At 37.3% G+C, this 17,731-nt stretch overlaps 1 protein-coding gene and 1 long non-coding RNA gene across 3 annotated transcripts; one reads left to right on the top strand and one right to left on the bottom strand.

Annotated features, from left to right (window-relative positions):
* Positions 1-250: 250 nt before the first annotated feature.
* LOC139122500 (uncharacterized) lies at positions 251-9,370 on the top strand. Its single transcript, XR_011549489.1, has 2 exons — positions 251-752; positions 8,240-9,370. It is a non-coding gene; the product is annotated as an uncharacterized lncRNA (long non-coding RNA).
* Positions 9,371-10,011: 641 nt separating this feature from the next.
* On the bottom strand, positions 10,012-16,554 carry LOC139122499 (histamine N-methyltransferase-like). 2 transcript variants are annotated; one of them, XM_070687910.1, is made up of 4 exons: positions 16,417-16,554; positions 13,999-14,190; positions 13,327-13,662; positions 10,012-12,397 (listed from the first exon to the last, which is right to left on the bottom strand). In XM_070687910.1, the coding sequence occupies exons 2-4, from the start codon at positions 14,183-14,185 to the stop codon at positions 12,042-12,044; spliced, it is 879 nt and encodes a 292-aa protein (XP_070544011.1). In that variant the 5' UTR covers positions 14,186-14,190; positions 16,417-16,554; the 3' UTR covers positions 10,012-12,041. The 2 variants fall into 2 exon arrangements, with proteins under 2 accessions (XP_070544011.1, XP_070544010.1); XM_070687909.1 differs by having other exon boundaries at positions 10,013-12,397; positions 16,461-16,551.
* Between the last annotated feature and the right edge of the window lie 1,177 nt (positions 16,555-17,731).

The following is a 17,731-nucleotide window of genomic DNA, read 5'->3' as shown; positions in this document are numbered from 1 at the left end:
ATTATCGATAATGCAAGGCTTTGACATATTTAACTGCCAACATGCCATTTTGAAAGATGTGAAGTATTTAGAACTAATCCAAGTTTGCATTTTGTTGATCGGAATAAATAAAAAAATTGTAATAATATCTTGCGTCGTGCTTTTGGGCATTAGAAACCTTAAGCCTGGATATATTAACGGCCCACTAAGGATTCAGAGAAACCTCGTATGTAAATGAGCGCCTTTTTTAAATAGGTGAGCTGTAGTTGGTTTCTGTTAGAGAGTCTGCTTTCATCAGAGCGAGGCTTATCGCTATGCGAGACGTAGGGCAGACACTGCTCTTCTTCGGTCTCGCTGTTTGCGGCCTCGTTGGGCCCGGCAGCGGCGAGACCTTGCAAGGCCGATGTAAGAACGATGCCGATTCTATCTACGACCACAACTTGAGGCTTCTGTCGCTCGATGAGCAACGAAAAGTGAGCTTAAATCAGTTCGCCGGCAACGTTTTGCTTGTCGTGAACGTTGCTACGTACTGAGGTTACGCCTATCAGTACGCAGGTTTGAATGCACTAACAGAACAATTCGACGGCTCCAATTTTGCGATCATCGGGATACCCTGCAATCAGTTCGGACTTGAGGAGCCCGGAAAGAACGCTGAAATCCTACCAGGTATCAAGTATGTCCGACCAGGTGGCGGGTTCGAACCAAATTTCGAAATCTTCGCCAAGATAGATGTGAACGGACTCAACGAAGATCCGCTCTATACTCTCCTTAAGGTAAGGAAGGGGAAACAAAGGTCATCATTTTACTGTTCAAGTAGCAAACGCCCCTTTCCCTCGTCTTTGCAACGAGACATCGAACAATTGTAACAGACTGTAACCTTACACCGTACGCTGACCCCAGTCCATATACCTTTCCCCAACACAAATACGTAACCTTTCAGGCTTTTGAACATGTCAGTATTGTTTTTTAAGAAGTCTTGGCGAACGTAAACAAAAGACGAAATCGCCTAACAATCTATGTGTTCAAATGAATTGCCAGGAACGGTACATCGCCAACAAAAGAACATGCATTGTGAAAGATGTGAAATTCGTCTATCTAATTGAATAGTGAATTTAGCGGGTATAGGGATTAAAGATCTACATACTGAATGTATCCCTGAGTCTACCTGCATGTTTTGAGCAAACGTGTTGCTGTCATGAAGACATATTTCTGTCATTTCTGCCTCACACACAAAACGGTTTAGCATTTTCTACGCGAAGTCTAAAGGAACTGTAGCAGTAAGTTTTAATATTATTTAGAACATTCAGTGTGTTGTTCTGCGCCCTTTAGTAAGGCTGCGTTCACAAAAACGGTTAGGGGGGGGGGGCTGGAGGAATTCAGGGGGGATTCGAAAATTTTGGGGTAGTGGAGGGGGGGGACTTGAAAATTTTGCTCTACCTGTAGGGGGGACTTGAAAATTTTTGGGTCCCTTTTGAGTTTTACATTTTCCAATTCCAAGTTTTTGTAGGTAATTCAATGAAAAATGAATACCATTTTTTATGTCATCAAAATGTTGTAATGTTAGTAATGATTTAACAAAATCTAGAACCATTTTGTCACATTTCATGACTTTTATCTCAAAAAAATCTAAACGTGTGATTTGTCGTAAAAAGCAAATGAGCCTCGTAACAGGGCAGAAGCTGCAACTGTTAATGATTTCTGCAATATTTCTATGCAATATAACAACTACAGTTTCTTGCTATCTCCCTACAGCATGCTCAAACACAATATTTAGTTTGTCGACAAAGCCTGTATATATAAATAAAAATATGATAATTTAATTGGAGTCCAGACTGACAGACAGTTGTCAGTGTTACAAATGCATGGCACACATATATAGGCATTGATAGAAAGCTGAATACTGGACAATGCAACATGCTGTAGGGAGTAGAACAAGAACGCAGTTGTAAAACTGAACAAAAATATTGCCAAAATTATCAAAGTTAATACAGCTACTGCCTATTGGTAGTGTCACTATCAGATACTACCCTGCTACTGCAGTGTCACTGTCACTGCATACCTGAACAGTGACAGAGACAGCTCTGACTCTGATGTACATGGTAGTTGAAGAAGAGTTTTGGTCAAATGACACTCATGACAGTGAAACTCACTTGTACACAAGATCAGGCCAGAGAGCAACACATGGAAGAAAACATAGAAATGTTTGAATTCTGGCATATGAGAATAATCAAATATTAAAGAAAAAAGATGGGTCACCATGCTTGATTTTCTAAATTTTCACTCACTTATTATAAAATGATACAGAAGTAAGCCTTTGAATAGTAAAGACTAAAAGACAAAATATGTGACCAAATGGAATTATTTATTTTTTAACCAAATTTGCAATTATCACACCCTAAATTTCAGAGATTAAAACATTTACTTGATGGAATATTTTAACCTTCCGGTATTGTCAATTTTGAGTAGCATCTAATTCATATAGGTCTTGTAGTTTTGAAACAATTTTTGGTAGGTCACTTGGCAATACAGCAATTAGCCAGAATTCACAATTTTCCTACTCTCTCATGATTGCATTTTGTGTGCTCTTCAACAGGAGCAATCGACCTGGCCAGGGTTGAATTAACTCAAGTTGGCTTTTAGACCAATAAATCTAAAAAATTCACTGACGCATTTAAAGAACTTGCCTTGGGAATATGACTATACAAAGTGCAAATACAGGTAGTGTTGAACACTTGTGAGCAGAACGGCACAACACATGTTTATTTTTTCTGCGCTCACATTCTTTACAAATATGCGAGCCTGTGATAGTTTGGGGGGGGGCTTGAAAATTTTGACCATATAGAGGGGGGGCATTTGAAAATTTCTTAGGGTACTTAGGGGGGGATCTGAAAAAAAAAATAAGATTTCGATCGAGATTCCTCCAGCCCCCCTAATCGTTATTTGTGAACGCAGCCTAAGAGGGCGTGGTGAAATGTCACGTATTTACCCCGTTAACTTAGTAAGTAACCTGTTACGCATTCTACAGTCTTTGTCGATTTGTTGAATTGAAGTCAGGACGAGTGTTTCATATTTTAAACGATGGGATATTTTTGTGTATTCTGCAGAAATGTTAAACAGTAGAACATACATAATGATTCAGTGAGCAGAAACAACAAACAGCAAGTTGCCAACGGTTTGTGGTCCCCAAATACAGTACTTATCCGTCCCATGTAATCTCTCAACGCTTAACACAAAATGAAATGTAAAATTGTTTTAGTTTGGCACTTGATTTATTAATGAGCCGTATTCGATCGACTGACACATGCATAGATAAGCACTGGCCACATTACACTCAAGTCGCAGGGGTATTAGTATATTTTCTGACGTCTAATTTTGCATAAGAATAATTTACGATTTGAACATTTTGGTGTTGTAAGGTCGTCGATAAATGCGTCATGTGTTGCATGTTACCCCAGAAAAACAATGAGAGTGATTATGTCATTAATAAATATGCTATTGCGGTCATAATCAAAATCTTGATATATGGAAGCTATCTCGGTGAAAGCTTCCATATGCGTGAGTGTATTTATGATTTCTAAATGTTCATTTCTATCACCATTTTGTCATATGGTTTTCAGTGAGAAATAGAGGAAAAGGTCATTTTTCAATTTGTTTCTTCCTTTCTATGAAACAGCGGATTCAGCAATATTCTGGACGTTACACTTTGGACAAGACATTTCATTGGGTCATGAGACAAAGTTCACCGTCAACAGTACATAAATATGTCGTCCAGAGAAAGAATAGTCGCTTAAATGTTAAATTAGTGTAACAGCCAGTGCTTTAACAGCTGAAACATGGTTTGTACTGTGTATGTCAGACAATCCTATGGGTAAAGAGTTAATTGGAAAGGCAATTGTGCATAATTACTTACATAAGCCACATAGAAAATTGATGGTTTAAAGTGAATTTTAATGTGCGCGTGTGTGCAACAACCGCAGAGGGAAAATGTACCACGTCTCGTGAATATAAATGACAACAAAACGTTATGAAATGTTGAATAAACTGAATAAATTATGATTACAAAGTCGAGACAAATATTCCGATTTATAAATTATCCTATGCCTACCTGTGATGTCTTTATGTAGTCTTCATTCGAAACAACGTAAATATTTGTAGGGCGAGGTGAACGGTATCTGAAATGTTCTCCCAATTATTAAGATTCAACAAATTTACCATTCAAATATTACTAACTCTCGATATATAATCTCCCTGCTTGCCTTGCTCTTTCTATTACAGAAGCTAACCACTGCCTTCCGAATGCTTCTCCCCAATCATCAAAACATTGGCAACATCCCCATCTATATGAATTATACTTATTGCTACATTTTTCTCCAAATTGTCTTCTGGCTTTCTCGTCATGTAAACATATTCTATCTGTTTTACTAAAATCCTCCTGTTAGTGCGGATGTATGTGGTTTTAAACTGCATCATATATTATCTGTATTTGACTTCGAAATAAATTAACGAATAACAAGTGAAGAGGACAGTCAACATTTCGCCACCCGCTAATGGTTACAAATTACCTGTCGCTGTTCCCGCCCGCTGATGTGACGACAATGCCGAGTCGCCACCATAAAAGTGTAAAAGAAGACGTATTTTGTGAACAGCGTTGACTATTTTCTCTGCCAATTAATATTTTCAATATTATTCTTATCGAAGGTCCGATAAATTAACTTTAAGCTACTGACTAGGGTTTTCCCACCGGATAGCAACAAGATGCCACGTTGCAGTCAGCAACTGAATGTCTGATCCCAATGGCTCTGATGGGATAGTCCATTAAATATTGGGAGGGGTGGTAAAAATAATAAAAATATCATATCTACGGAGCACAACGCAAATAATTTTTGCCGCCCAGCTGAGTTTTGGAAAGGTATATATAGTGGTGAAGGTTGGTCAATTTAAAATGTTGGAAAATTTTTGGGGAACTCCCCGATTGAGTATGCATGGAGTATCTTAACTTGTTAAAGCTTACTGTCACCTACTATATCGATAGTGGAAGCTTCTTTACATTGTATAAATTTTCCAATTTACTGACAAATGGTGTAATTTTGTCTAAGGTTACACGCTCTGTATCTCGTATTTCTAAGAGTGATATTCAACAGGCTGCAGAAGCAGAATTTCATTCTGGCATTGATTCGTAACGGAGATTGTTTTACAAATGACATCAAAAGATCTGGACTGAACAGCAGCTTGTCGCAAGTTGAAATACCATTGATTGAAGGATTTACGCACCTGTAAAACATAGTCAAACATTGGTCTAACCGTGAAACGTACGGGAATAAACTACAATCACAGAAAATCTAAATTTCCGTGAAAATTACAGGCATCCTAAAAGGTCGTTGACCTTTCGTTTAACGTTATAGTATTATTATCAAAAACTAATTATTAACTCAGACATTTCCGATGATGGGATGTTTGACCTTGCACATAGAACAGGGAAAGAAAACGATGACTATATAAAAACATCGATGGATGCGTGACAAATACAGCCGTATATTCTTTGTACATTTTCTACACAGTCGCTGAACCCTCATTCTGCCAGACTAGGCCTGTCACTGTGCAATGTGCAAATTTTATGAAACGCGTTATTAAACCATAGCGTATACTATTAGGTCTTTTTACCTACTTAGCATAGTATGTAAGAACAGATTGAGTTAGTAAAAGCTTATTTATGTTTTCAGGTGCCTTCCCTTTTCCATGTCTTTGTTAAAATGTAACATGTTTTTCATGTTATCCGACTCAGTTCTTTTAGTGACAATTACCAGCATAAATCATATATTAGCGAAGGTGCCGGTAAACATTTACATTACACCCAATGATAGTACATTCAGCTAGCATCGATAGAAATATAAATCATACTGCTATATGACACTCGGTTCCCGCCGACATTACTGTCGGTTGAAACAATGTATCAAAAGTTTAGATCGCTCAATTCTGGCATTAGAAATCAACGATACAAGCTAAAAATTCGACCCACTTCTCAAGGTGTTGGTAAATCAACAACTCTGAGAGATAATTACTTGTTTATTTGTTTCATTGTCGAAAGGAATGTGCCTTTGATAATTCTGGTTCAATTCTAATAGCTTTGTGTATAATTTTGTCGGGGCGTAAAGGTGTCCGTTATATCTAAATAAGCAACTGTAATGATGAGAGGGATTCTACAATAAGAGGGGAAATGAAAAAGTCAAATTCTTTCATGTCAGTGATCATGAATCCTCTGAAGAATTCTTTGACTCAGGGTCACAGTGCATGGTTTTTTCCAATATTAACCATTATTTATATAATTAGACTGCAGGTCACGTCACATCATATTCTTACAACGCCCTCACAGTTAGAGTTTTGGGGGTTCTGTCTGTCTAAAACTAGTTATAAAACAGTAATAAAAAGCAATGAAGGTCAGAATTTAAGTAAAGGCTGAAAGGTCAGACTTTTAAGTAAAGGCTTAAACATTTTAACATTGCACATAATGTACTAATGTGTCATTAGACAAACTTTGAAGGAAACATGTAAAAAGGGCGTCTGACTGAAGACCGTTCTTAATGACAATATGCCAGAAAGTTCAACACAATCTTTTCTCGGTCCTCTGTACGAAAAGTTACTCGTTGTTGGAAAACTATAATGCAATCCTGGGTGTAGGGTGTATTTGCAATGCAAAATCTTAAAGAAGATGGTTTCACAGGACAAAGGTACTGAATATTTTATGCTAAATATTGCAATTCTGCTCATGAAAAAATATTGACGAATTTACACTGAGGTGTCAGAAGTGGTCACGTTGTTACTGTTAGTTGTGGAGTGTACCGTACTCGGTAGCAGGTTTTTTTAAAAAAGGAATGCTTCAGTACCTCGAAACATCATTGTCCGTCTCTACTGCACATATTCCAAATTTACCCCCACGATTGGTAAAAGCCTTAGAGAATGCGTTCCTTATTGTATTAACATCTTGCAAATCAAGGGTTTCAGTTGTTTCTTATTAAGTTAACACTGTCACATTTACATCTTATAAAATGGGCATTTTAAATCTAGATGGCTTTGCCTCCAAATACATGACCCGCATTTTACATTCAGTATGAAAGTGTCCTTGAGCGAAATACAGGTTGAAATTTGAGATTCTAATATTCCAGGTACTGTGTATATTTCTTTTGTTGCCATCCAATGATTTCGCTCAATTATTTTGTTCGATCCAAGCCTTTAAAACCATGCATGGATAGCAACTACCCGCAAAAGGCACGACTTTATTTTCATCCCATACCCGTGTATTCATTAAATTTAAAATACTGTAATTTAATTCGCAGAACGTGTATTGTATGTAATCAATCGCGCTTTTATATTAAACAATTATGTGTAATACATTCAATGGCTCACGCTTAATTATGTAGAACCTGTTCAACTGTTCAAACCACACTCTGTTCCGGCTTGAATAGTTTTTAAACGATAATTTTGTAAAATACCTAGAGACAATCCAACTAAGGGTACAGCGAACTGCCTTCCCTAATTATCGTTTTTGAATCGGACTTAAGCACATGTTAATGTATAATCTATTTCGGTTACAATTGCCACGGCATAGATCAACACATCATATTTACCTTCTCCGCGGGTTTAAAACCGCGGGTAATTCACTTTCCACTGGCCTGGAACTTGGAACCTCCGGTTGTACATTTAAGTTTAATTATTTTTCTCTCTGAATTTGTGAAAATAGATCGTAGGCGCGCTTAAAACTTATGAATGCTGTTAATTAAAACATACACCTGGCAAATGAATGTTTTTGCGTATGACTTGGAACCATCTACTCCTTAATAAAAGTCTGTGAGTCTTTCAATGATATTATCGTTGAAACTTCCAGAACCCCATTAAATTACTGAAATAGGGTTTTTGGAATTCGAAACTACTGACGGTTTTCGTCGACACACATTTTAAAACAAAATAAGACCGATGATTGAGTATCATGTACACAGTATAAATTGTTTCAATGGCGTAACATTGGCATATATACAAAGTAAATTTGTTCACAATATTTGGAAAAAGGCAAACACCGTTCCTCTCAAAAGCAATGGTTTTGTCTTCCATGTTTGTGTATAAATTGTCTACAGCCCAAAAGCACAGAGTGGGGATATCAGGAGATTGCAGAACATCCAAACCCGTGCGATCAGTCACCCTACATTTCAGTTGTCACAACAAGCTTTGCACGATTTTATGTCGATATGTCTTCGTTTTTTTATTGCAGAAAAACTGCCTTCATGTTAAGGATGAAATAGGTAATCCATCAAAATTCTACTGGAGTCCAATAAAGCCCGACGATGTGACCTGGAACTTCAACAAATTCCTTATCGATGCTACCGGAGTCCCCTACAAACGCTACGATTCCAAAATCGAGCCGGAGGACCTTGTAGCCGACATACAGCTACTTCTCTCCGCTGGCAACAAGGTGTCGCGGAACAGCCGCCCGGAAGTAGTCAACAAAATCATCGAACGACTGATCGAGGAAGAAGAGCATCTGGCGAGGCTTCAGAGAGGCTAACAGTCACTTGGTCGTAATTGGATTATCACAAAACCCGCTATTAATATTCCAGTTTACGCCCTTGCATTCCCATCTATGAATCCTGACACACAGAATTATCATTCTCTATGTTACCAATTTTATAAGGACATCATGATACCGCCAAGCTATTCAGATATCCAGGAATAAAATCGAAAGCATAGCATTATGAAGTACGGAGTGATCCGGTTTCTATCACTAACCATGCCGCTCATGATTACTTGCATTGCCTCCTCTAAAAACGAAACCAGAAACTAAGTCTCATTACGTTCATCTGATTGTGTATAATATCATCTGAACTTTACCGAAGCAATGATTAAGATATGCAAAATTTACTTTATCAAAGCCGGCAGACTTGTAAATTTTGTGGTATACGTGATTGTAAACGATGTAATCATGCATCATGGAATAACTTAACCATCACAGTTCAGTATCTCTAACAATTCCTATCGTCAGCCATACGAGTCTACCGTTCCCAACTTGGTCGTACCTACAATTTCAAAAAAAAATTGTCATATTTATTTTGCCTTAAAATGAGTTTCATTTTATGGGTAGGTTTGTTCCAGGCATGCGCAAAATCAATGACGAGCAGACTAGAAATCTCCCTGTGAGAATTGTCTGTTTTGATGGCCACAAAATTTGCTCCCTGAATTTTTAGTGCATTCAATTCAGGGACATGTGTGGTTTTGCCATGTGCTTGATACTACCATAATATTGATAAACTTTTAAATACTGGAGAACTTTTGAATAAAAAATATGTGTGTCACTTTTTGATCTCCCGTCTATTTGAAAGTGAAATAAATATTTATTAAGGATCTATACATGGGTCATAGTATGTCGATATATGCATATGCATGTGACTTGTGTCTCATTAAAAGGATAAGGTAATTTGGTATCAGTTAAAAAACGTAACGCATTTGATATACATATCAATGAAACACTTTTGTAGATTTATCCAAATGGTCAGCCGTTAATAATAGATAATTATGCATATATTGATTACATTAATTTTTAAAATAGAGCACTTGCTGTGATGAGCTTCGAATATGTTTCATTGTCTATTCACTGAATTAAATAACCGACAGATGACATATAGGTTACACCATCATGTTATCAGTAAAGGAGGTTACATGTCGATATACCAATAAGGGGTTAATGTGCATGTCCTCTGAGCAAAGCCAGACTCTAGATCTGTGATGAAAACTGTTTGTTGTCACATAATATTCAAAAGTTTTCATATCGTTAAGGTTGGCGCAGTATACTCGCTGTTTTTTAATAATTCTTCACGTTTAGTTTCCAGTTACGGCGTTATTTTCAGAGATGCAACAAGGCTGCACTTTTTTTTCTCGAATAATGCACTCAATGCAGATATTTTGTCATATTTAATAGCATCATGAAAAATTATTTTTCTTTGCTAAAATATTACTACATTTTCAAAAAATTACACGTAAGCTAAATTGGTGAAAATATATCAATAATTCGTTTTTCAATTCCATTCAAAGACCTCTTTGTCCTTTTTCCTTTTCCTTTTGGTTCCGTAAAAAAGGAAGATATTACATAATACCATGGCAAGTTTACTGGCTTTGAAAACACGCCAACTTTATTGTCGATTCCGCAGTATATGTCATTGGATATTCATAAAGAAAGTTACCGCAGTGCTCTTGAAAGTATGAAATAAATTATAAAATGTGAACCTAACTCTTTGCTGAGAATAAAAGGTGATCTTTCACTGTATTTTGATTTTTTTTTTAAATTCTGAAATATTACTTGACGAGGACACAAGTGGATGAACGGAGGGCGGCTTGGAGAAAACATTCAACCGTTGTTACTGCCTTGTCGTAGCGTGGCGTGTCAGGTGACCTCTTGTTACTAAGAGACAAGAAGTGACGGCTAAAATTTTAAAGTGGAAAGGGTTCACACATTTCTGTCGAAGTGCATTATTTTCCTCTAAACCAGCAATGATCATTAGTGACAGGCAACATTTTCAACATAGCAACATCCATTCATCCATACATCAATCCTTCCATCAATCAATCAATCAATCGATTTTTTCCAGCGGAGCAAAATTCGTTAAATCGTGGTAGTCAGCTTATTAGTACTTAAGACAAAAATCAGCAAATGTTGAATTTCGAAAAATATAACGCTTTGGCAATAAATGTAAATTAAGTCAATAAACCACCATAACAAAACTATGACAGAGTTTATGCCACTATAACAAAAGCGATTGCTTAGTTACTTCCCTGTAAACCCATTTCTTAAATGTAGTCGTAGAGGGCGTGTGTTTGCAGGTATTATGCATTTTCAATCTCCCAATAATACCTAATGATAAAATCTTAAAATGTATGAGATTTAAACAAACAGTCGTAATCAAACCATATAAGAACTTCTTTTGTTTCGCTTTATTTTGACAATGTGCTGATAGATAATCAAGAATATTGAATAAGGGGTCATCATGTCTGCTTTGATATCAGAAAAACAAAAACATTAAACAGATACCGATTTTGAACAAAATTGACCGTTATTTCGTATGTCAAATTAAAGTTTATGTTTAACAAACGCAAAATGGTGATAGCTCTATTTGCCCGGCGGGCTTTAAGTCAACCCTAAGAACAACCAAGTCAAATTTGTAACTAATGTCCCCTTTCTATCATTATCAAAATCACAAGTTGTAGAATTATTGTTAAACAAAATGTTTACATAATATATAAGGCTATTCACAAAATTCCGGGATTTATGTCCGAGTATATCAAGCGCTTTTGGTATTGTCCTTGACGCTGTAACATAATTGTGACAAAACATCCGCTGTACGATGCATTAAGACATAAATCTCGGTATCTCGTGAACAACGTTATTATTATATACCTCTTTTACAATCTAATGTCACATGCAATGTCGTAAGTCTAGCGTGTAAAGGTATACAGTCACCTGTAATCTAAATATACCCATATATGGTAAAAGGGGTGTTCCTTGGTATTCAGAATGCCCATGTGAGGGCGCTGTTTTTAAAAAGTAGCAACCCGCTTAAATCTGTGATTGATTAGATTTTCTCTTTCCATGGTAACTTTGGCAAAATTGGAACAGGTGACAGTATACCTTTAAGAATGTCCTGTTGTTCAGACAGACTGCGCACGCACCGTTGAGCAGCGTGTCCGCTGATTGCAGATGCAGAAAAGTAAAAATAAATCAACTTATGCTTTGCTTTCCCTGTGAAGGAATTGTAGATCATCAGGACTATTCTACATTAATTGAAAACTTTTCGATTTGCAGTCGCGAACTGCGTGGTCCAGTGACTGTTAAATGTGTACTTTTTAATCGCATCTTGACTTGTTCCGGGCGTTAAGAAACGTAAAATTGTTTTCATGTCAAATTGTATCCAATCATACCGAAAGTTATCGTCCTCCGTGTCTACTGATACCGACACTTTCTATTCTATGAAACTCTACAAGGTGCTGACGTAGGTGTATTATAATGACCGTTATTATGGTGAGCACTATTTAAAAATTATAATGTCTTCGTCGTTACATTCAAAACGGAACTTGCTGTCGACTCCCTTGTAACACCGACTTTTGAAGAAAGACATGACTTTGCTGAAAATATATTTTGGAATGTTTTTCCTCGCATCTAGTATTTGCAGCAGGAAATCTAGAATAAAGTTTCCAACTTCTGATTCTTCTTTGCAACATTCCCCGACGTCTGCATAATTGTATCTGGGTATGACTTTGACCTTGACATCTGGAAATCTCCGACGTAATATCTCTTGAAGATGTTTGGAACCGTAACAAAATTGTACAAGGAAGGGGTCGCTGTAATATTTACCAAGCTCCTTCTGAATGTCTTCCCATGATCCTTCAAAAAAGCGGAGTTGCACGCTGTTATTGTGGAACACTCTTTACAATCTACATTGAAGTATTTGATTAAAAGTAAACTTTAAGCCTAGGTGTTCATAAAATGAGTAAATTTTGATGCAATGCTTTGGTTAGCTCCTACTGAGAATGCAAATGCGCTCAATCCTTGTCTGAGGCAGACGAACGGAAAAAGAAATTAATTAAATATATGACAATATAGGTCTTTGCTCATTAACGTCAATGTTACCCATTTGATAGCGAAGATTAGAGGTAAGTCAGGGTCGAGTCAGGCCTATCACTGGCCAATCTGATTAAAATCAGGTGTAGAGTACGGCGACCTCTTTACTTACGCGGTAGTGAGAGGTGACAGCAAGAGAGGCACAGACGTGATTTTGTCAACGTTGGATACTGTCAGGTTATGTATTATTATTCTTCTAAAATACGTGTTGTCAGAGAAGGATCCTTCATCCCAGCCTAAGGGATGAACTCTTGACCTCCACCACAGGTGGCGCTGTGTGAACGTTTGCAGGACAAAACGTTTTTGTATATCAGTGCACCGTGAATGTTATATATTGTTCATGTTTTTAAGTGCCTTTGAGTACTTTTTCCAGGTAATTTTGGTCAACGTTTAATGAGATTGTCTTACACGTAAAACACGGATATAATGATTAAAATACTCATGGACTGTACCATATTACATTATAAATATTTTGCACTACTTGGTGACTTTACAGGATATTATTCAGCTATTATGAATGAGAGTTGAACAATAATTATATCTATCTGTCAGTGACAAATGTGATTTTACAATGGGCTATGTTGTCTAATGGACTATATTCTTGGTTTAGGTCCTATGTGTGTGGTGTGTGTTCCGCCCACATGAAGCAGGATATTCTAACTGTTACGTAGCGGGGATCCTTAGATACTAACCGGAGTTCAAAGAAGTTATGATAAAGCCTCCCTCGGTCACAAACTCGTAGAGATCTATATAGACTTGTCCAACGTCGGCAAAATAATACGCAGAGTGGAGACAGTGGATGATGTCAAAAGTTGGTTGGCTTTTGTTTTCCCGTGATTCTCTGATGAATTCACTTATAGTCAGCGCATGAAAATCAAATGTGACATTCTTGAAGTGACCATCTTCCTGCTTTGACGTCACTGAATTCTTGAACCTTTCAATTTCTTGTTCATTTGGTTCCACAACTGTATAATGGATATATTGAACTCTACTCGACAGGGCATCAATGATCGGAATATCAATGAAACCTGAAATGCACAATGTGCACAAAGGTAATGAATGAATGAATGAATGAATGAATGAATGAATGAATGAATGAATGAATGAATGAATGAATGAATGAGTGATAGTACTTACGTATGTATGTATGTATGTATGTATGTATGTATGTATGTATGTATGTATGTATGTATGTATGTTTTTATGTTCATGCATGTAGACATGAAGCGTGTATGCGAATTAATGGTTTGATTTTGTCTTAATTTTGTAAGTGTGAAAAGTTTAGCTTAGCTTAGTGGCATACAGATTTCATATTTTCATAAATGTACCATCAAATTGTACTTTTTGATTTTAATACAACGTACCGTTGGCAGGCCCGATAGAGAGGATCCTTAGCGATGAACGACCCATAAATGTAAAGTTGTTAAGAATATTAATCAGACTTCTCTTGTCTTCATGATTCCATTCCCCTATGTAATGCTCATTGAAAACAAGCATTCTCTTAACATACTCATCCTTATGGCGCGGCAGGACTTTTGGTTCAAATGTCATTGTACCTTGAATCAAGCAGACATACAAATAAAACTATGATTTGTTAACATTGATTGTTTGCATCGCTATATGTAATTGAGTGTCTCGTTAGCTGTGGATATACTCACTTACCTTACTGCCAGTAATACCGCCATTCTCTTACACGTAGCCTACATGTATAAACCCTGAGAACATATTACAGAATGTCTCTAGCTTTGTCAACTTGAAGTGAATTTTGACAACCATATTCATCCCGGAATGAAACTTCATCAAAACTATTTAGCAGGTGCCCGGTACATTTTTGTTAAGAAATGTTCCCGTTTTAACACAATTCTGGTCCCATGATACTTTTACCTTAGCATTGACAGACACAATGATTAAAATGATCACATACGTTAACGCATTTGTTAACAGTACTGTACTCGTCATGAAACTGAAATTGGTCACAAGAAGTAGAAAGCGCTGATCTTCAAATTATCATAGGGTAGAAGAGTGAACAAAAACTTATTTGAAGATTTACTATCCTGCATTAAATTGCAGTTAGTATAAAGTTAAAAGAACATACACTTTGTCGATATGTCCGATAGAACGTATTTTACAAATATGCCGTTTCAGTTTTTTCACATTTGCATGTCTCGTGGCAAAGTTCGCAACGGCATTAGAGAGCTACGACTTCCAAGAGGTAGAATGCACGTTACAGCTACCTCTATAAAGCACTTTTCGTTCAATATGCCTTTGATCATCTTAATACAGAGCTCTGACGCGATACGCGCACATGCTACATTGCTCAGAGGGCCCGCGCTTGATTGTTATCATCGTATTCACATACACTGTTTTCATTAAAGAGACAATAGGTGCAAAGGAGCAACTTTTGATAGGACGACTGGTATGTACATACGAATCATGACTTTGACGGGCTTCATCGAAGAATGGTAACTTGAACACTGCAATTACTAACTGTTTATGATTGTACCGACAACGGAGGAATTGGCGATAGCTTATTGTGCAATCTCGGAAAGCCCAGTATGAACTTTCTCCATAGCCACTGAGAAATGACAATGAAGGACATTATGTGAGTGGATAGAAATCGAAAGCAGGAGGATCCTAGTATACGAGCAGATCCATTACGTAATCAATAAAGAATTTTACCACAGCAGCTGTCCAAAGTTGGAACAATATGTTACTGGATACCTAATGAACCATCCAGCAGAGGATGTCTGAATACGGTGTTTGTGTCGACCAGAATACACGAGAGATAATTTTAGGAATTTTTCAAACTGTAGTTTCCCTAGATGGACGGGGATTTTAATCAGGGGAGTCCACTTGCAGAGGGAGTTGATTCTCCATTCGATGTATAGAGTTGATACTTAAAAGATACTCACAATAACATTTTAATATATCTAGTCACCATCCACCATATGCTTCGCTGCGTGTGGACGGTGACCATAATAAATTCAGTTGACATAGAGTTGTTCACAGTTTTGCTGCGATAGATGAGCCCTATGAGCGTAAATATTAATCTCCCGCCAATTCTAAAGAATAGTAACCTAATACAGAGTAAACACATCAACCTGGATTTCACTTGATTCCTCTGTAAGGGTATAGGAAATAGCTATTTTTACGAGTGTGAACAGCAGGTTTGTGTTTCATTAGTTGCGCAAAACATAGCAACCCGAGGACTGCAAACGAAGGATTTTACAAAAGGGCGCAAAACTGTGAAATGTCACTTATCAAACGCCAGTAGCAACACCATTCAAAAATTGTTACTGTAGCGGCATGCATGATTGAGGAAGGAGAAAAAAATCCGCCTATCGGTTCACTAAAGGACTAAAGCCACAATTATTGCAGCTTAAAAGAGAGTTGAACAGGACTTATCGTATTGACTTAGTGTTACCGATTTGTCACAAAGCAAAATGGCGCGTGGAAAATACACGGGCTTAGTTCGACTTGATATACTTCGAATTCCCAAGGCTTTTCGACACCTTCTGCATTCACTGAATAGATCGAATCGTGAATCAACTCTCCCTTCCCATGGAACCTCTTTGCTCAGAATCAACACCCATATTCGCAAACCTCAGTTTGGAAAACTTTCAAAACGTCGCTCAATTTTTTCGACCAATTCATGCACTACTGGTCATGCAAACAAATGTATCCGAAACCCATGTACCTTATGCTGACAATCGTCATTGAAGGGTTCGCTAAATAACACATTACATCGTTCCAATTTTGGCGGCAGTGAATTCCATACTTACGAAGTAATGTAACCTCTCTTATGGTATATTATACAAACTCTTACCGAATTACGTGCAGACCCGCATTGAGCTGTAGGGAAAGTGTGTCAGTTCTGCAAAAATGCCTCTTTTCAACCTTATGTCACTTTGTTATTTTTTACATGCATGTTAATTAGTTTTATCCCGCAATAGTCACTCATGGCAGATGAAATTTCGTCAGTATGGTGGTTCACGAAAGATAACTTGCATTATAGTAGCTCAAAATAAAATGCCCTTGTGACATACAACATTTCATAGCAGACGTACAGCACCTCAAGTCTTGTTGTCAAAACCTTCAGGCATCTCAATGTAGATAATGCTTACATTTGCGCACATACATAATCGAAGTCCCTTTCATCAGTCAGTATCTCACCGAGGGAGGTGATAGTACGATAAATCTTAGCATCGTTTTACAAGCTGAGTTGTGTAGAAATATCTAACACTTGAGATATCGTTAACAAAAGTAGTGGCCCCAAGAGTAACATGTTTCAGAACAAATACCATATTCTGACGTTGCTTGATCTAGGATTATAAAAATACTGAGTATTGAAATAAAAGATAAAAATGCATTTAATGAGTGTTTTCCGATGTTAAGAATTCTTTAATTTCACAGAGTTTCAAAATCGGGTGTCCTTCGATTGCATAACACATCAAATACAACATCACAAAAGCTCATCCATCGCTGCAACAAGGGTAGACTGAAAGATTCAGTCTTGTGCAGGCGCTCCGGCGCACTGCGACCTACAACTCTTTACTACGACTGAAGGCACACCGTACATGGCCGCGGCAAACTCAAAAGAAAACAATTATCGCCCACATCTGACATTACAGACTTCTTTAATATGTAAATTATGGTAGTGGAATTTGAATATTCGTCACATGGGCTATTTACGTACATAATGACCATAATGAGTGAGCGATATGGGCGGTCTTGTTACCCTACATACTGTCAATTAACTCGTTCTTGTAATATGATTGGTCCAACAAAATTTTGTTGGAGAACAGGATTTCAACAGTGCGCCTTCATTCGTAGTGAAGGGTCGTAGGTCGCAGTGCGCCGGAGCGCCTGCATATGACTTAATCTTTCAGTCTACAACAAGGGATGCTTGACGACTTAATTTGACTATCATCCTATATATTGATCCGTTCACAAATCAATATTTTATGGAAATATTTGAAGTGAACCAAAAATGCAAGGACGTCATCCAGTTGCTGAAAATATCACTAAACATAAGCTTAATCAGCATGAAGACAGTTAAGACAGATTTCTTCAGATTTGTCAGAGCGACAATATACT

This window comes from Ptychodera flava, chromosome 22, assembly GCF_041260155.1.
Source record: "Ptychodera flava strain L36383 chromosome 22, AS_Pfla_20210202, whole genome shotgun sequence".
Taxonomy (NCBI): domain Eukaryota; kingdom Metazoa; phylum Hemichordata; class Enteropneusta; family Ptychoderidae; genus Ptychodera; species Ptychodera flava.
This window is presented reverse-complemented; position numbering and strand designations above follow the sequence as displayed.